General features: G+C 37.8%; 1 protein-coding gene across 2 annotated transcripts in view; it reads right to left on the reverse strand.

Annotated features, from left to right (window-relative positions):
* Positions 1-21,007, reverse strand: part of UBE2R2 (ubiquitin conjugating enzyme E2 R2) — a 254,116-nt gene that overhangs the window by 164,361 nt on the left and 68,748 nt on the right. For both annotated transcript variants that reach the window (XR_009346421.1, XM_059142393.1), the window contains exon 2: positions 4,265-4,351. Coding sequence is in view for 1 of the 2 variants with exons in the window: in XM_059142393.1 (XP_058998376.1) it covers positions 4,265-4,351 (87 nt within the window). In the remaining variant the exon portion in view is untranslated. The remainder of the gene's footprint in view (positions 1-4,264; positions 4,352-21,007) is intronic.

Below are 21,007 nucleotides of genomic sequence, written 5' to 3' on the forward strand. Positions count from 1 at the left end.
AGCCAAAGGCAGTCACTCAACCAACTGAGCCACCCAGGTTCCCATCAAATGTTCACTTTAAAAATTGATAATAAATACTGATAGCATTTTAACAAACACTCAGCATCTTTATGTGGATTAAGTTCAAGCATGTACAATACAGAAACAGAATTTGTCTCCCCCTACAGAGGAACAGAGAGCAACTATAGACAAGTAATAAATGTTTTTTTTCCACAATAAATGTTTTAACTTCCCCATTCTACACTTTACTCCAAATAAAGCCTGTAATTTACTTAACAGTACTGTACCAAAGTTAATTTCTCAGTTTTGATGAATGTACTATTCTTGTATAAGATGTTAACATTAGAGAAACCTGAGTAGAAGTTATATGAGAACTTTCTGTACTATTCTGCAAACTCTAAAGCCTAAAATTATTTTTAAGGAGTGGATTTATTTTTAATTTTTTAAAAGACTGTGTGTGGTGGCGCCTGGGTGGCTCAGTGGGTTGAAGCCTCTGCCTTCGACTCAGGTCATGATCTCAGGGTCCTGGGATCAAGCCCTGCATCAGGCTCTCTGCTCAGCGGGAAACCTGCTTCTTCCTCTCTCTCTCTGCCTGCCTCTCTGCCTACTTGTGATCTCTGTCAAATAAATAAATAAATTCTTTAAAAAAAAAAGAAAAGAAAAAGCCTCTGCCTTCGGCTCAGGTCATGATTTCAGGGTCCTGGGATCCAGCCCCGCATCGAGCTCTCTGCTCGGCAGGGAGCCTTCTTCCTCCTCTCTCTCTGCCTGCTTCTCGCCTACTTATGATCTCTGTCAAATAAATAAAATCTTAAAAAAAAAAAAAAAAAAAGTCAAACACTCAACCAACTGAGCCACCCAGGTGCCCCTAATATATACACAAACACACACACACACGTATATATGTATGTATACATACATATATATTAATTTAAAAATTCTATTTATTTATTTGTCAGAGGCAGAGAGAGAGAGACAGTGCATACAAGCAGGGGAAGATGCAGGCGGAGGGAGAAGCAGGCTCCCAGATGAGCAAGGAGCCCGATGTGGAGCTCGACCCCAGGACCCTGTGATCATAACCTGAGCCAAAGGCAGCAGCTTAACAAACTGAGCCACCCAGGAGTACCCCCCTACAATACTTATTTTTGATGCCCATGAAGTTAATATATCAAAAACTTTTTTAAAATAAAGGTGGTATTTATTTGAGAGAAACAAAGAGAGAGCACGAGCAGGGGGAGCAGAAGGCAGAGGGAGAAGCAGGCTCCCTCCTGAGCAGAAAGCCTGATGCAGGACATCCCAGGATCTTGGGATCATGACATAAACCGAAGGCAGATGCTTAACCAGTTGAGCCACCCAGGAGCCCCTATCAAAAACTCTTTCATCACGGGGCACCTGGGGGGCTCAGTGGGTTGAAGCCTCTGCCTTCGGCTCAGGTCATGATCTCAGGGTCCTGGGATCAAGCCCTGCATCAGGCTCTCTGCTCAGCGGGGAGCCTGCATTATTTTACCACCAAAAATATTTTTATGAATATGAAAAATATTTTTGAAAATAATGATCCAATGCTAAATATTAAAGAGACAGAACTAAATAGCCTACCTTAATGGTGTGAAAATAGTGGAAAGGTGAGGTCACCTATATTTTATTCCTTCAGTTTTCAATTCCTTTCCTTGTTTTTTGTTTCTTACATGAGGGGTTTGGGAATTAGATAACTTGAGATGGAAACAAGTGAATATACCGCTTTAAGGTAAATTAGTCTTCAACAGCAAAACAGAAGCTTATTTTCTCACTTCTCTCTTGCTATCTAAAATCTATCTATAAATAGGGGCGCCTGGGTGTCTCAGTGGGTTAAGGCCTCTGCCTTCAGCTTGGGTCATGATCCCAGGGTCCTGGGATGGAGCCCCAAGTCGGGCTCTCTGCTCAGCAGGGAGCCTGCTTCCTCCTCTCTGCCTGCCTCTCCACCCAACTTGTGATCTCTGTCAAATAAATAAATAAAATCTTAGGGGCACCTGGGTGGCTCAGTGGGTTAAAGCCTCTGCCTTCAGCTCAGGTCATGATCCCAAGGTCCTGAGATCAAGCAGGAAATCGAAGCAGGGAGCCTGCTTCCCTTCCTCTCTCTCCTTGCCTGCCTCTCTGCCTACTTGTGATCTCTGTCTGTCAAGTAAATAAATAAATAAATAGATAGATAGATAGAATCTTTTAAATAAATAAAATCTTAAAATATATATATATATATATATATAAATAAATAATATATATACATATATATTACATGGACAGAGACACAAAAATATTTCTATGTGTATTGAACTCACTTTGAATTTATGAAACAGCAAATTGCTTCCATGTCTCTCTCCTATAATGGGTAACTTAGTTATACGGAATAATATAAGGTATTTACTATTGTTTATTCATATTATGATTATGTCAAATACCAAAGATACTATAGCAATATTCTGGGAGCTTATTTCTGGAAATGTAACCACAAATCACCTTTTGAACACCAGCTTGTTCTGTTTAAAGAAGAAAAGAGGGGTGCCTGGGTAACTCAGTCAAACGTCTCATTCTTAATTAGAGTCAAGATCTCAGGGTTGGGGCGCCTGGGTGGCTCAATGGGTTAAAGCCTCTGCCTTCTGCTCGGGTCGTGATCCCAGGGTCCTGGGATCCAGCCCCGCATCGGGCTCTCTGCTCAGCAGAGGCTGCTTCCTTCTCTCTCTCTGCCTGCCTCTCTGCCAACTTGCGATCCGTCAAATAAATAAATAAATAAATAAAATCTTAAAAACAAAAAACAAAAAAAAACTCAGGGTTGTCAGATTGGAGCCCCACGTGGGGCTCCTCGGTGGCAAGGAGTCTGCTTAAGATTGTATGTCTCTCTCCCTCAACCCCTCCTGGCTTCTAAAAAAAAAGTGGGGTAGGTACCTGGGTGGCTCAGTCAGTTAAAGCAAAGAGACTGACCTTTTTTTTTTTTTTTTTTTTAAGATTTTATTTATTTATTTGACAGACAGAAATCACAAGTAGATGGAGAGGTAGGCAGAGAGAGAAAGAGAGGGAAGCAGGCTCCCCGCCGAGCAGAGAGCCCAATGCGGGACTCGATCCCAGGACCTGAGGTGAAGGCAGTGGCTTAACCCACTGAGCCACCTAGGCACCCAAGCGACTGACTTTTGATTTCAGCTCAGGTCATGATCTCAGGGTTGGGGGACTGAGCCCTGTGTCAGGTTCCATACTCAGCTGGGAGTCTGTTAGGATTCTCTCTCTCCCTCTGCCACTTCCCGAACCCCCCACCCCAAACATAGATTTTCTCTCTCTCTCTCTCAAATAAATAATAAACAAACAGAAAAGGGAGGGAAGTGAAGATAACACTTCAAAGAAAAAGCAAGTCATGAAAAACACTAAGGCTGCTCCAGTGTGCTATACAGATGGAGATCCAAATTCAGGACTCTAGAGAAAGTTCTTCATCACTTGCATACAAGTGATTCAAAGATGACATTGCTCTGTTTCTAGAGCAAAGGAGCTTCCCAATATACACCAGGCCAATAAAAGACTAATGGCTGTAAATTTTAAAAAGCAATTTTATGTTTGGGCCACAGCTTCAATAAAATGAAACCACCTCAGAACCTCATTACAATGAAAAATATTACAGAATGGTAAAGGAGTAGACTCTAAGGATATTTTATAGGATCCTGACATAAGTATCCTGAGAAACAAAATGCATCATTCTACCATCCTTACAGATTAGCCCAAGGCTAAGTACATTTCACCAAAAAAACTAGAAATGATTCCCTCAGGCTTGTGAATTTCTCCAAGAGAAGAACCTCACCTTGGATTCATTCTCAAACAGACTCTCAACTGTTCTGCAGCAATTCCTAAAAGCAGACCGGTTCAAATGTGGGATAAATTCCCCTAAAAAGCTCAATTTCTGATCATAGCAACAGGTGACCATTACTGTGATGCTAGAGGATAGGTACACAAATTAATCTGTATGACTTTATATACTAATTTTTTTAAATGCAAGTTTTAACACATAGGCTTTATAATCTTAGCAATAAGGAACAAAGGTTTAAAACTGTATTGTTAAATATAACATACACTGGTAAAATAAAACTACCCTCAATTTTGAATAATTAAACTAGGGATTACTAAAAGTGGGGAACCATGAACACTCCCTTGTGGCTACAGACTAACCACAGCATATGGAGATATAAAGGTTATTTTAAAGGACTGTATCTAAAAAGTGTTATCTTCAGAGAAATTCACATCATATGTCTCTTACCTCATAAATGTTGGGGTGCCACATTTTGGTCAAGAATCTGAAGGTAGGTGGTGAATATGGGTAGTCAATAGGAAATTTAATATGCGCCTGAAAAGAGAAAAAATGAAATGCTAATAAATCAGACTACAGGTTTTTCATCTGCCTAATAATTCACCTTATTATATCCCAGTGAAAAAAAACTCCTTTCTACAGAGTAGATTCTTAGGATTAACAACTGCTCATATGTATTTTGTTAGCCCCAATGTCAGAGTTATTATTAGCACATTCTTAAAGCATCTCCTCAAATATTTATATGAGCTTTTGTTAATCACCAAAATTCAAAAGCCATACAATTTTTAATTAAACTCATATGAGTGAAAAACAGTATAGGTATAGGTGTGTCACACTAATTTTACTGTACTTCATCACAAAAATAATTACCACCACCTTATGGGGTACATAATATAGAACAAAGATAATTTTTAACTCACCTAACTACCACCCAGAAATAATAAAAGCTACCATTTTTGATCATGCATTATCCTTTATTAACATAAATATATATTAATATATCATATATATAAATATATATTAATATAATATATATCATCTGTATTATATATAATACATATATTAACATAAATATATTATTTGTTTCAGAGGTACAGACCTGTGATTCATTAGTCTTACACAATACATAGTGCTCACCTTAACACATACCCTCCCCAATGTCCCTCACCCAACCACACCACCTCTCCCACCCTCCTCCCCTCCAGTAACCTTCAGTTTGTTTCCTGAGATAGTCTTACGATTTGTCTCCCTCTGGTTTTGTCTTATTTCATTTTTTCCCTCTCTTCGCCTATTATCCTCTGTCTTGTTTCTCAAATTCCACATATCAGTGAGATTGTATGATAACTGTCTTTCTCTGAAAGACTGTCTTTCTCTACTATTTTGATACAGCTCCTTCCAGCAGTTTTTTTTTGTGTGTACACATTTATTTCCTTATAAAACTTATTTTCAAAAACTCAAATATACTGCATTTTATACTCTTCTCCTGTCTATAATCATACATTTTCCTACAAAACAGTCTCTGAATACATAGCTGTTAGTGACTATGTAATGTTCCATTATGTGAATATATAGACAAATCATTTAAAAAAACGACTTCTATATTTTGAAACACTTAAGGTTGTTTTCAGTCTTTTGCTATTATAAATAACTGAAGTGACTGTCCTTGGCAGTATCCCATACTTCAAATATGAAAAACCCCAAAAGATCCTCATCTAACAGTATACTAAAAGAGCCTGCGGAAGAGACAGAAAAGACAAGCTAGGAGTAAATAAGTTAAAACCAACATAGCATGTCAAGACACAAAATTTCTTTCTTCAATAAAAGCAATGAGAAAATTGGCAAGAATTTTAAGAATGAATTTTCAGAATGTAGAAAATAACCAAAGGTTTCTAGGAATTCAAAGAGCATCTATTTAAGAAAAAGAGCTGACCCTCAATAAGAATAGTGAACACTGTGGTGTTTTAACTTGCCCTAGTCCCGTGCCTGCCTTCCAGAGCTATGGTAACCTTAAAACTAACAAATTACATTCAAAGTGAAGACAAGCAGCCACAATGTGCTGAAATTTCTTCAAAGCCTTAATCTCCAAGAATTGTTACTTATCTGACCTTTTTAATGGTTCTCTAGAAAAATTCACTTGCAAGGTTGTCTATATTTGACCTGATCTGTAGCTTGGATGGCGTGAAAATAATTTTCTTGAGTGTGTTTGTTGACAACAATGATAGACAAATACGGAACTTCAAAGCTGCCTATTAGGTTGAACAACAGACTAACCAAAAAATTTAATAAGGGCTTTGAAAAATTCTAACAAATTCCTAAGAATCTAGAAGACTGGCTCATATGCAGTGCTATGCATATGCCCAGGCTATACACATGCTCAGTAAAGTCCTAAGAATTCATTAGAAGGTCCAAAACTATTATCTTTGCCTGAACCTGAAGGATCTGCACAAGGAGGAACTAAAGGCTAAGGCAGAGTTCAAAACTGCCTAGGTGAGTGTTAAGGCATGCTTCAACATGCACACACAGCTGCTCTACAATGCCCAGGGAACTTGTTGGTTCCAGGAAATCAAATCAAACTAAGGAAATCGCTGTTCAATCATTAGCTCATCACTTAGCTAACTAAGTGGAGACTTTACAGGCAGAACAAGAATATAGACAAAACAGAATCAGGTCAGAAAACTAATTAAGCAAGGAAACAGTAACAATAAACAGCAATAAAAAAATTCTTGTTGCCTCATTTTATTACTTAAATATCTATCTAGTTTTCAACACACTACTATAGAACACGGGAGGAAAAAAAAAAAAAACCTTACAAACTATGGCCCATACAAAAGGATTAAAAACCCAATCAACAGAAACTGGAAGCCCACTGTTCCCTCTCCCACTGTCCTTGCTTATGTTCCCTCTCCCCTTGTGTCTCTGTCGAATAAATAAATGAAAATCTTAAAAAAAAAAAAAAAGGAAAGAAAAAAAGAAAAGAAAAGAAAAAAGGAAAAGAAACTGGAAGCCCAGATACTGAACTTACCAGAGAAGCCCTTAAATCAGCTGAATTAAATGTTTAAAGAATTAAAGGAAACCATGGCTAAAGAACTAAGGAAGTATGAGAAAAAAGATATTTCAGCACACTGTGAAAATCAATAAAGAGAAATTACAAATATTAAACTGAACAGTTTTTTGAGGAAAAAGAAAAATAAGATTTTGTGGGGTGCAAGAGTACAATAACAACAACAAAAAGCTAGATGGCTGAACAGTAGCTCTGAATAAGATGAAAAAAGAATCTGTGAAACTGAAGGTAGGTCAATTTAGATTACTCCATCTAAAGAAATAAAACTCTACGACTCAGAAACCAATATATGCATTACTGGGAATCCCAGCCCCCAAAATCAGGCAAAATAAAGACCCCAAACATCCAAATTTAATGAAAGATATTAAGCCTCATAAACAAGAAGTTCAACAACTACCAGGAGACTAAACTCGAAGAGATCCACATATATATATATATATATATATATATATATATATATATATCATAAATAAACTGCTGAAAGCCAAATACTATCTTGAAAGCAAGCGACACAATCAATCATGCACAAGGTATCCTCAATAAGATAGATAACTTCTAATCAGAAGCCAGAAAACAGTGCCAAAAGAACAAAATTTATCAACTAAAATTTCCATATCCAGTAAAATTATTCCTCAAAAAATGAAGGTGAATTAAGACATTACTAGACAAATGAAAACAAAGAACTCATAATGAGCATACACTATAAATATTTTTGGTTTATAACTTTTTCTCCTATCTGATTTAAAAGACAATTACAAATTGTAATAATTATAAATCTGTTGATGGGCACATAATGTATCAAGCTATAATTTGTGTGGCTAAAGGGAAGGGATCAGATCAGAGAAGCAAAATTTTCAAATTTTTATTTTTTAATTCCAGTATAATTAACATACAGTGTTATATTAGTTTCATATATATAACACAATGATTCAACAATTCTATATATTACGCAATGCACATCACAAGAAGTATATATACTCTTAATTCCCTTCACCTTATTTCACCCAGCCACGCCCACCTCAGGTAACCACGTTTGTTCTCTATATTTAAAAGCCTACTTTGTTTCTTAAATTCCTCATATGGGTTAAATCACATAGTATTTGTCCTTCTTTGACTTATTTAACTTAGCATTATACCCTCTAGATCAATCCATGTTGTTACAAATGGAAAGTTTCATTCTTTCTTAAGTTTAAGTAATATTCCATCGCGTGTGTGCACATACCCCACATTCTTTTTTTGTGCACATGTATATGTATATACACAAATTCTCTCTCTTTTTAAAAGATTTTTATTTCTTTCTTTGGAAGAGAGAGAGAGAGCACGCTGGAAAGAAAGGCAGAGGGAGGGAGAAGCAGGCTCCCCGCTGAGCAGGGAGGACCCTGGGATCATGACCTGAGCCAAAGGCAGATGCTTAAACAACTGAGCCACCCAAGCACCACATCCCATACTCTCTAATATCCATTCATCTTGCATGGACACATGGGTTCCTTCCACATATGGCTACTGTTTAAATAATACTGCAATAAACCCAGGGGTATATATTTTTTTCTGAGTTAGTGTTCTCATAGTCTTTGGGTAAATACCCAGGGGTGGAATTACAGGAGCATATGGTGATAAAATAGAATGTATTTGGGGCACCTGGGCGGCTCAGTCGTTAATCATCTGCCTTTGGCTCAGGTCATGATCCCAGGATCCTGGGATCAAATCCCATATCTAGTTCCCTGCTCGGCAGGGAGCTTGCTTCTTCTTTCACTCCCTGCTTGTGTTCCCTCACTCACTGTATCTCTCTCTGTCAAACAAATAAAATCTTAAAGAAAAAAAAAAGATTTTTTAATTTATTTGACAGAGAGAGAGCACAAGCAGAGGGAGAGGGAGAAGTAGGCTCTCTGCTACTTGGGGCTCAATCCCAGGACCTTGAGACCATGACCTGAGCTGAGCCAAAAGGCAGACAGAGGCCTAACCAACAGAGCCACCCAGGTGCCCCATTTTTAATTTTTTAAGGAACCTCCATAGTGTTTTCCATAGTGGCTGCACCAGTTTGCATTCCCATCAACAGTGCACAAAGATTCCTTTTTCTCCATAACCTCTCCAACACTTGTTCTTTCTTGTGTCTTTGATTTTAGTCATTTTGACAGGGGTGAGGTGATATGATATCTCATTGTGGTTTTGGTTTGCATTCCCCTGATGATTAGTGATGCTGAACATCTTTTCATGTTCTGTTAGCCAACTTTAAGCCCAGAAGCAAAATTTTTGTATACTATTGAAATTAAGATGGTATTAAGTAATCTACTATAGTTACAAGATGTTGATTGTAGTCCCCAGGACAATCACAAGAGAATAACTAAAAAACTGAATACCCCTTCATGATTTAAAATACCCAAAAAGGGAATACAAGGTAAATTCCTCAATTTAATGAAGAATATTGATTTTAAAAACTCTAACTAACAGGGCGCCTGGGTGGCTCAGTGGGTTAAGCCGCTGCCTTCGGCTCGGGTCATGATCTCAGGGTCCTGGGATCGAGTCCCACGTAGGGCTCTCTGCTCAGCAGGGAGCCTGCTTCCTTCTCTCACTCTCTCTATGCCTGCCTCTCTGCCCACTTGTGATCTCTGTCAAATAAATAAAATCTAAAAAAAAAAAAAAAAACCCTAACATACTTAACAGTGAAAGACTGAATGCTTTTCTCCTAATTTCAGTAACAAAACATGGATGTCTGTTCTCTTCTCTACTTCTGTTCAAAACTACACTGAAGATACTAAGACAACTGAGCAAGGGAATGAAACAAAAGGCATCTTGGTCGGAAAGAAAGTAAAGTTTATATGTATTTGCAGATGACGTGATCTTGTATATAAAACATTCAAACAGGGCGCCTGGGTGGCTCAGTTGGTTGAGCAAATGCCTTCCAATCAGGTCATGATCCCGGACTTCCAGGATAGAGTCCCGCATAGGGCTCACAGCTCCTGGGGGAGTCTGCTTCTCCCTCTGACCTTCTCCTCTCTCATGCTCTCTCTCACTCATTCTCTCTCAAATAAATAAATAAATAAAATCTTTAAAAGAAAAATTCAAACAAATCCACTCAAAGTTATTAGAACAAGTTAACAAGTTCAGCAAGGTTGAAAGATACAAGATCAATAGATCAGTATCAATTATAATTCTAAATAAACTGAAATGAAGAAAATACTATATACAATAGCATCAAAACAATACTTTAAAAAAAACTTAACAAAAGTGGCACAAAACCTACACTCTGTAAAATACAAAACACTGTTGAAAGAAATTAAAGACCCAAACAAATGGAAAGAAACTGTGTATTCATGAACTGCAAGACTTAATACTATTAAGATAGCAATCCTCCGCAAATTGATCTTCAAATTCAACATGATTTAACGGAAATTTCCAGCTTCCTTCCTTATAGAAAGGGAAAAGCTGGTACTAAAATTCATGTAAGGTGGTAATTCAGGGGACCCAGAATAGTCCAAACAGTCTTGAAAAAGAACAAATTTGGACAAGAAGAAAAAAGAGAAAGAGACTGAAAAACTCTTGTGGTAAGTTCACAATCCAGAGGCAAAAAAGGCTCACTGAAAGACTGTGCCCTAAACACAGGAGTAGAGAATGCTCTCCTCTCCCCTAACACCTTACCAACGTATTACTAAGACCTATTTACAGAGTTCCTTATATCCGGGTATATCATATCCAGCTATCAAAAAAAAAAAAACACAAGGCATACAAGAAAGAGATATAAGAAATAAATAGAATAATTATCACAACCAAAAATATGGCACATATTTTGGAATTATCAGACTGGGAATTTAAAACTCTGATTAATATTCTAAAGTTGATAATTAATGAATTAGGTAGGTAGCATACAAAAACAGACAGCCAATGTAAGCCAATGTAAGCGGAGAGTTGGAAGTCCTAAGAAAGAACTAAAGAGAAATGCTAGAGATTAAAAAACACTGTAACAAAAATGAAGAATGCCTATGATGCGCTTATTAAGACAGGATACAGCTGAGGAAAGAATCTCTGGGCTAGAGGTTAGATCAAAAGAATTCATGAAAACTGAAAAGCAGAGAGATCAAAGACTGAAGAAGAAAAAAAAAAAAACAGAATATCCAAGGACTGTGGGACAACTACAAAAAGGTGTAACATACATCGATATAGGAATATGAGAAGGAACAAAAGACACACACCATAAAGAAAACGGGGGAAAAAAAAACACCCACAAAATGAAAAAAAATATGTTCGAATTATTTTTCTGGTAAGGAATACGTATCTGGAATATGCAAGGAATGTTTATAATTAGAGGCGCCTGGGTGGCACAGTCAGCTAAGCATCCGACTCTTGATTTCGCCTCAGTTCACGATCTCAGGCTCATGGGCTTGAGCCTTGCATCTGGCCGCGCACTCAACAGGGGTCTGCTTGAGACTCTTTCTCCTTCTGCCACCCGCCCTACAACCTGGCCCTGCACTGGCTCACCCTCTCTCTTTAAAAATATTTAAATCAGAGGCATTAAGTCATTAAGCATCTGCCTTCCACTCAAGTCATGATCCCAGGGTCTGGTATCAAGCCCTGCATCAGGTTCCCTGCTCAGCAGGAAGCCTTTTTCTCCCAATCCTACTCCCTCTGCTACATTCCCTTTCTTGTTCTCTTTCTCTAATAAATAAATAAATCCTTTTTAAAAAAAAAAAAAAATTAAATCTGAAGAAAAAGAATGTTTACAACTAAACAATAAAGAGGAATACAGGTATCCTTTGCTTTTCCAGAAGTTCAGATCACACCACTTTTCTTTCATAAAAGAACATTAGTACCTGTTGTCACGAACAGAAAAAAAAATGTATTGAAGAGGATTTTCACTTCTGTGAAAGAAACACAAAAGTGAAAATGGAATTTAATGTTTGTTTTGCAGCAAGCTGTTAATAGAAGTAGTGACATACATCCTGAGCAACAAATTTAGCACTGCCAAGCTCCTTTGGCAACTCACCACCATAGCTTTGAACTGTGTCTTTGAGCATCTGAGCTTTACCTGGATTTCGTTGTGTATCTGTTAACAAGATAAGCCCTAAGGTATTAGAAAATCCTAACAAGTTATGTTTGGGGTTGAGAAACACTCAAATTTTTTATAAGCCAAACACTTTGGCTTATAAAGTTTTTTCTTAAGATTTTATTTATTATTATAGGGTGCCTGGGTGGCTCAGTGGGTTAAAGTCTCTGCCTTCGGCCCAGGTCATGATCTCAGGGTCCTGGGATCAAGCCCTGCATCAGGCTCTCTGCTCAGCAGGGAGCCTGCTTCCCTCTCTCTCTGTCTGCCTCTCTGCCTACCTGTGATTTCTTCATTCAAATAAATAAATAAAATCTTAAAAAAAAAAAGATTTTATTTATTATTTGACAGAGTACACAAGCAGGGGAGCAGCAGAGGGAGAGTGGGAAGCAGGCTCCCCTCTTAGTAGGGAAGCCTGATGTGAAGCCTGATCCCAGGACCCTGACATCATGATCTGAGCTGAAGAAGTGACTGAGCCACCTAGGCACCCCTTATAAAAGTTTTCTTAGGAGCATTCTACTTTCAAAGAACAAGGGGACCCTGTAACTCAACTGAAAAAAACAGGCAAAGCTTGTGAATAAACATTTCCCAGAAAAGATAAACAAATGGCCAATAAGCACAAGAAAAGATGCTCAACATCATTAGCCTCAGGGAAATGCATATCAAACGAATAATCAGATACTACTTCAAATCCACTAGGATGGGTAAAAAGACACAGCAAAAACAGTTCTAAGAGAGAAGTTTATAGCAATACAGACTTATCTCAAGAAGCGAGAAAAATCTCAAATAAACAATCTAAACTTCCACCTAATGGAACTAGAAACAGAAGAATAAACAAACCTGAGGTTAGTAAAAGGAAGGAAATAATAAAGATCAGAGTGCAAGAAAGTAAAACACAGACTAAAAAAACAATAAAAAAGACCAATGAAGGGCGCCTGGGTGGCTCAGTGGGTCAGGTCATGATCTCACGGTCCTGGGATCAAGTCCCGCATCAGGCTCTCTGCTTGGCCGAGAGCCTGCTTCCTCCTCTCTCTCTGCCTGCCTCTCTGCCTACTTGTGATCTCTCTCTGTCAAATAAATAAAATCTTAAAAAAAAAAAAAAAAGACCAATGAAACTAAGAGCTTATTCTTTGAAAAGATGAACACAATTGATAAACTTCTAGCCAGATGCATCTAAAAGAGAAAAGGCACAAATAAATTCGGAAATGAAAGGGAAGTTATAACCAATACCACAGAAAGCCAATCTTTTTTTTTTTTTTAAGATTTTATTTATTTATTTGACAGACATAAATCACAAGTAGACAGAGAGGCAGGCAGAGAGAGAGGAAGGGAAGCAGGCACTCCACTGAACAGAGAGCCTGATGCGGGGCTCGATCCCAGGACCCTGAGATCATGACCTGAGCCTAAGGCAGAGGGTTAACCTACTGAGCCACCCAGGCGCCCCCCAGAAAGCCAATCTTAAGAGACCACTATAAATAATTATATGCCAACAAACTGGGGAACCTAAAAGGAATGGATAAACTCCTAGAAACATACAATCTTCCAAAACTAAATCAGGAAGAAATAGAAAATCTGAATAGGGGCATGTGGGTGGCTCAGTTGTTATTAAGCGGCAACCTTCAGCTCAGGTCATGATCCCAGGGTCCTGGGATTGAGCCCTGCATTGGGCTTCCTGCTTGATGGGAAGCCTGCTTCTCCCTCTGCCTGCTGCTTCCTCTACTTGTGCTCTCTCTCTCTCTCTCTGTCAAATAAATAAATAAAACCTTTTAAAGAAAGAAAAAATGTGAACAGACCATTACTAGTAATGAAATTGAATCAGTTATCAAAAAATTACCAAAAAATAAATATCTAGAACCAGGTAGATTCACAGGCAAATTCTACCAAGCATTTTAGAGTTAATACCTACTCTCTTCAAACTATTCCAAAAATAGAAGGAAAGCTTCCAAATACATTCTACAAAGCCTGAATTATCCCAATACCAAAACCAGACAGAGACAGCACAAAAAAAAGAGAGAAAATTATAGGTCAATATCCCTCACAAACACAGATGCAAAGACCTGCAATAAAATGTTAGCAAAGCAAATTCAACAATACATTGAAAGGATCATATACATCATGATCAATGTGGATTTATTGGGGGGATGTAAGGATGGTTAAAAATCTGCAAATCGGGGCACCTGGGTGGCTCGGTGGGTTAAGCCGCTGCCTTCGGCTCAGGTCAAGATCTCAGGGTCCTGTGATCGAGTCCCGCATTGGGCTCTCTGCTCTGCAGGGAGCCTGCTTCCTCCTCTCCCTCTCTCTGCCTGCCTTTCTGCCTGCTTGTGACCTCTGTCTGTCAAATAAATAAAATCTTAAAAAAAAAAATCTGCAAATCAAGCAACAAGGATACACATTAACAAAATGAAGGACAAATGATATATTCATTTCAAAAGATGCAGAAAAAGCATTTCATGAAATTCAACACCCATTTATGATAAAAACTCTTAACCAAGTAAGTAGAAAGAGAACACATCACAACATAATAAAGGCCATATGTAACAAAGCCACAGGTAACATCATAGTTAATTCTGAAAAGCTGTAAACTTTTCCTCTAGGATGAGAAACAAGAAAAGAATGCCCACTCTTGACACTTTTATTCAACATAGTATTGGAGGTTGTATCCACATCAATAGGAAAGGGAAAAGGAAAGGAAAAGGAAAAGGAAAAGAGAGAGATGCCTGGCTCGGGTCATAATCCCAGGGCCCCGAGATTGAGTTCTACATTGGGCTTCTTGCTCAGAGGGGAGCCTGCTTTTTCCTCCACCTGCTGCTACCCCTGCTTGTTCTCGGGCTCACTGGCTTGCGCTCTCTCTCTGTGACAAATAAATAAAATCTTAAAAAAAAAAGAGAGAGAGAGAGAGAGAAAGGGACAAAGGGAAAGAGGGGGGAGGGAAGGATAAAGGAAGAAGGTGAGGACATCCAAATTGGGAAAGAATAAGTAAAACTGTCGTTATTTGCAGATTACATGATACCATATACAGAAAACCCTAAAGACTCCACCAAAAAAACCTATCAGAATCAATTCAGTAAAGTTGCAATATAAAATTAATACACACAAATCAGTTACAGTTCTATATGCTAATGAACTGTCAGAAAAGAAACTAAGAAAATGGAAAACGATTCCATGCTCATGGATTGGAAGAACAAATATTGTTATTTGCTACGTAGAGCAATCTATACATTCAATGTAATCCCTATCAAAATACCATCAACTTTTCTCACAGCAGTGGAACAAATAATCCTAAAATTTGTATGGAACCAGAAAAGACCCCAAATGGCCAAAGGAATGACCCCAAATGGCCACAGGAATGTTGAAAAAGAAAACCAAAGCTGGTGGCATCACAATCACAGATTTTAAACCATATTACAAAGCTGTAATCAAGACAATATGGTAGTGGCACAAAAAGAGACACAAAGATCAATGGAACATAAAAGAGAAACCATAAATGGACCCTCAACTCTATGGTCAACTATTCTCTCACAGAGCTAGAAAGAATATCCAATGTTAGGGGGAGTCTCTTCAACAAATGGGTGCTGGGAAAATTGAACAGCCACATGCAAAGGAATGAAGCTGGACCATTTTCTTACACCATACACAAAACAGATTCAAAATGGATGAAAGACCTAAATGTGAGGCAGGAAGCCATCAAAATCCTTGAGAACAGAGGAAGCAACCTCTTCAACCTCGCATGCAATTTCTTGCTAGACAGTTCTCCAAAGGCAAGGGAAACAAAGGCAAAATGAACTATTAAGATTTTGGCAAGTTAAAAGCTTTTGCACAGCAAAAGAAACTCAACAAAACCAAAAGGAGAAGATACTGGAAACTGACGTATTTGATAAAGGGTAAGTATCCAAAATCTATCAAGAACTTATCAAACTCTGGGGCGCCCGGGTGGCTCAGTGGGTTAAGCCTCTGCCTTTGGCTCAGGTCATGATCCCAGCATCCTGAGATAGAGCCCCGCATCGGGCTCCCTGCTCAGCGGGGAGCCTGTTTCCTCCTCTCTCTCTGCCGCCTGCCTTCCTTGGCTACTTGTGATCGCTGTCAAATAAATAAATAAAATCTTAAAAAAAAAAAAATAGAACTTATCAAACTCGACACCCAAAGAACAAATAATCTGGTTAAGAAATGATCAGAAGACAAGAACAGACATTTCTGCAAAGACATCCAAATGGCCAACAGACACATGAAAAAATGCTCAACATCAGTCGGCATCAGGGAATAGAAATCAAAGCCATAAATGGATACTACCTCACACAGTCAGAATGGCTAATGGCTAAAATTAACAAGTCAGTGGTGCCTGGGTGGCTCAGTGGGTTAAGGCCTCTGCCTTCAGCTCAGGTCATGATCCTGGGGTCCTGGGATCGAGCCCTGCATCGGGCTCTCTGTTCAGCAGGGAGCCTGCTTCCTCCTCTCTCTCTGTCAAATAAATAAATATTTCTTATAAATAAGTAAATAAATAAAATTAACAAGTCAGGAAACAATAGATGTGGGCCAGGATGAAGAGAAAGAGGAACCCTCTTACAGTGTTGGTGGGAACACAAGCTGGTGCAGCCACTCTGGAGAACAGTACGGAGGTTCCTCAAAAGGTTGACAATAGAGCAATTACACTACTTGGTATTTGCCCCAAAGATACAAATGTAGTGATCCGAAGGGGCATGTGCAGCCCAATGTTCACAGCAGCAATGTCCACAATAGCCAAACTACAGAAAGAGCCAGATGTCCATCGACAGATAAATGGATAACAAAGATGTGTGTGTGTGTGTGTGTGTGTGTGTGTATACATACACACATACAATGGAACACTACTCAGCCATCAAAGATACAACATGGAAAATTTAAAAAAAAAAAAAAAAAACACGACATGGATAGAATTAGAGGGTGTTATGCTAATAAGCAAAATAAGCCAATCAGAGAAAGACAATTATCACAGATCTCACTGATATGTGGAATTCAGAAAACAAAACAGAGGATCATAGGTGAAGAGATGAAAAAAATAAAAGACAACTCTATTAGAGGGAGACAAACTGTAAGAGACTCTTAATCACAGGAAACAAACTGAGGGTTGCTGGAGGGGAAAAGAGTGGGAGAGATGGGGTAACTGGGTGATGGGAGAGTGAGGAGGGCAAGCAATGTAAAGAGCACTGGGTATCATATAGACTGATGAATCACTGACCTCTATCTCTGAAACAAATAATACATTATATGTTAATTGAATTTAAATTTTAAAAATTTTTAAAAAGGAAACCAAGAAAAACAATTCTATTCACAATTGTATCAAAAACAATAAAATACATAGGAATAAATTTAACCAAGAGGTGAAAGACCTGTACTCTTAAAACTATAAGAAAAACACTGACGAAAGAAACTGGAGAGGACACAAACAAATGGAAATATATACTGTGCTCATGGAAGAATACAGTTAAGACGTCCATAGTCCCAAAGCAATCTGCAGATTCAACCCAATTCTTATCAAAGTACCAATGGCACTTTTGACAGAATTAGAATAATCTGAAAATTTCTATGAAACCACAAAGGACCCTGAATAGCCCAAGCCATCTTGAGAAAGAACAAAAAAGCCAGAAGCATCACATACTCCCTAATTTCAAACTACACGAAAATAAAAGGTATAGTAACCAAAACAGTATGGTACTAACACAAGTGCAGACACACAAATCAATAGAACAGAACAGTCGAGAAATAAACTCACACTTATATGGTGTATAAGTGTTTAAATTATAAACTTAACTTATATGGTTAATTAATCTTTGACAAGACAAGAATATACAATGAGGAACAGTCTCTTCAAAAAATGGTGCTGGAAAACTGGACAACTACATGCAAAAAAATGAAATTACCACCTTCTTTTACCATATTACAAAAAAACTCAAAGAGAATATAAAGTTAAATGTTTTTAAGAATGGATACCTAATGTGCTATGGTGAGTGCTGTGAAGTGTGTAAGCCTGACAATTCACATACCTGTTACCCCTGGGGCTAATAATACATTATATGTTAAAAATTAAAAATTTAAAAAAAAAATGGAAACCTAAAACTCCTAGAGGTTCTAGAAAACTTAGGCAGTAAACTCTTACACATCTGTCTGAGCAATATTTTGGGGGGGGGATCGATCTTCTCAGGAAAGGAAAACAAAAGCAAAAATAAGCAAATGGGGCTACACCAAACTAAAAAGTTTTTACATAGTGAAAGAAACAAAACAAACAGGTAACCTACCAAACAGAAGGTATTTGCAAGTGGTATAAAAGGGTAATATCCAAAATAAAGAACTCACACAACTCATTATCAAAAAAAGCAAACAATCCAATTAAAAAATGGGCAGAGGACCCGGAACACACATTTCTCCAAAGACATAAAGATGGCCAACAGACACATGAAGAGTCAACATCACTAATCATCAGGGAAATGCAAATCAAGCCCACAAAGAGATTATCACCTCATACCTGTCAGAATGATCAACATCAAAAAGAAAAATAACAAGTGTTGGTAAGGATATGGAGAAAAGGGAACGCTTGGCCACTCTTGGTGGAATGCAAAATGGTGCAGCCACTATGGAAAGCAGTATGAAGGTCCCTCAAAAAATTAAAAATAGAACTACTATATGATCAAGCAATCCCACTTCTGGGTATTTATCTGAAGAAAATGAAAATACTAATTCAAAAAGGTATATGCACACCCATGTTCAATGCAGCATTATTTACAAAAGCCAAGATACAGAAGCAACTTAAGTGTCTTTAGACAGATGAATGGATAAAGAAAATGTGGTGTATATATATATACACAATGAAGAATTACTCAACTATAAAAAAAGGAACAAAATCTTGCCATTTGCAACAACATGGACAATACCTAGAAGGTATTATGCTAAGTGAAATAAGTCAGGCAAAGAAAGGCAAAAACTGAATTATTTCACTTACATGTGGAATCTAAAAAACAAACAGAGAAACAGATTCATAAAGAAAAAGAACAATCTAGTGGTTGTCAGAAGGGAAGGAGGCAGCAGACAACATAAGGGAAATGGATTAAAAGAACAAATCTCCAGTTAAAAATAAATAAGACAGGGTGCCTGGGTGGCTCAGTGGGTTAAAGCCTCTGCCTTCGGCTCAGGTCATGATCCCAGGGTCCTGGGATCAAGCCCCCCATCTGGCTCTCTGCTCAGCCGGGAGCCTGCTTTCTCCTCTCTCTCTGCCTGCCTCTCTGGCTACTTGTGATCTCTGCCTGTCAAATAAATAAATAAAATCTTAGGGGCGCCTGGGTGGCTCAGTGGGTTAAGCCGCTGCCTTCGGCTCAGGTCATGATCTCAGAGTCCTGGGATCGAGTCCCACATCGGGCTCTCTGCTGAGAGCCTGCTTCCCTCTCTCTCTCTCTCTGCCTGCCTCTCCATCTACTTGTGATTTCTCTCTGTCAAATAAATAAATAAAATCTTTAAAAAATAAATAAATAAATAAATAAATAAAATCTTAAAAAAAAAATTAATAAAATAAGTAAATAAATAAGACAGGGACACCAGGGTGGCTCAGTCACTAAGTGTCTGCCTTCAAGTCAAGTTATGATCCCAGGGTCCTGGGATCAAGCCCCACATTGGACTCCCTGCTCAGCAGGAAGCCTGTTTCTCCCTCTCCCATTATCCTGCTTGTATTCCCTCTCTTGCTGTGTATCTTGAGATCTCTCTCTCTCTCTCTCAATTGAGTAAATAAAATCTTAATAAATTAACTAAATTAAATAAATAAAACATGGGGGTACAATGTACAACATAGGGAATATAGTTAATAATACTGTAACACTTTTGTACAGCAACAGATGGTAGCTGGACTTACTGTGGTTATCACTTTGTAATGTATATAGATGTTGAATCCCTACCTTGTACAGATGAAACTAATACAATATTGTATTCAATGACACTTCAATAATAATTTAAAATAAAAGGTGAATGTCCTCAATTCAATGATGTAAACTTCTGCTTAACAAAATTTAGAAAACGAAGAAATTAAACCAAATGTTAGCAGAAAAAAAACTGAATTAAGATAAAAGTAGAACTCATTGGAATTGAAAAACGTGAAATCAACCAGAGACATTAATAGAACCAGAAGCTAGATCTCTGAAAGGTCAAGAAAACTGACAAATCCCTAGTCAAACCAATAAAAAATAGAGTGTATAAATACAAGTATTAAGACCAGAACAGGTGACAGCACTACTAATCCTACCAATATTAAAAGAACGATGAGAAAATATTATATGTAACTTTATGCTCACAAAATTCAACAAATTCTATGAAATAGACAAATAATTCAAAAACACAAAGTACCAAACCTACTTAAGATGAAATATATAACCTGAATGGTCCCATACCTATTAAGAAACTGAATTTTGGGGTACCTGACTCAGTTGGTAGAGTATATGACTCTTGATCACAGGGTTGTGGGTTTAAGCCCCACACTGGGTGCAAAGATTACTTAAAAATAAAAGCTTTTTAAAATTTTAATTTTATTTAAATCTTTACAGAAAGAAGTCTCCTGAGCCAGACAGCATTAATGGCAAATTCTATCTAGTATTTAAGGAAGCAATAACACTAATTTAAATAAATTCTTATAGGAAATGCAGTAAGGGGAAATAATTTCCAATTCATCCTATGAGACTAGCAGATACAGAATATCTGTCTGATACAGAAACCAGACAAACACATTTTAAAAAATTAAACTACAAACCAATATCCTTTATGAACAAAGATATAAAAAATCTCAACAAAGTACTTACAAATGGAATCCAGCAATATATAAAAAAGAATAACAAATCATGACCAAGTGTGTCTTATCACAGAAATTCAAGACTGGTTCAACATTTTAAAACCGTATATCATTTTACACTGTGTAAAATGTCTAATTTAACAGATTAAGCAAGAAAAAACACAGGATCATCTCAACAGGTGCAGGCAAAGCATATGAAAAAGTAAACACTTGGGCGCCTGGGTGGCTCAGTGGGTTAAGCAGCTGCCTTCGGCTCGGGTCATGATCTCAGGGTCCTGGGATAGAGTCCCATATCGGGCT

This window comes from Mustela lutreola, chromosome 12 (assembly GCF_030435805.1).
Source record: "Mustela lutreola isolate mMusLut2 chromosome 12, mMusLut2.pri, whole genome shotgun sequence".
In the NCBI taxonomy this organism is placed as follows: Eukaryota; Metazoa; Chordata; class Mammalia; order Carnivora; family Mustelidae; genus Mustela; species Mustela lutreola.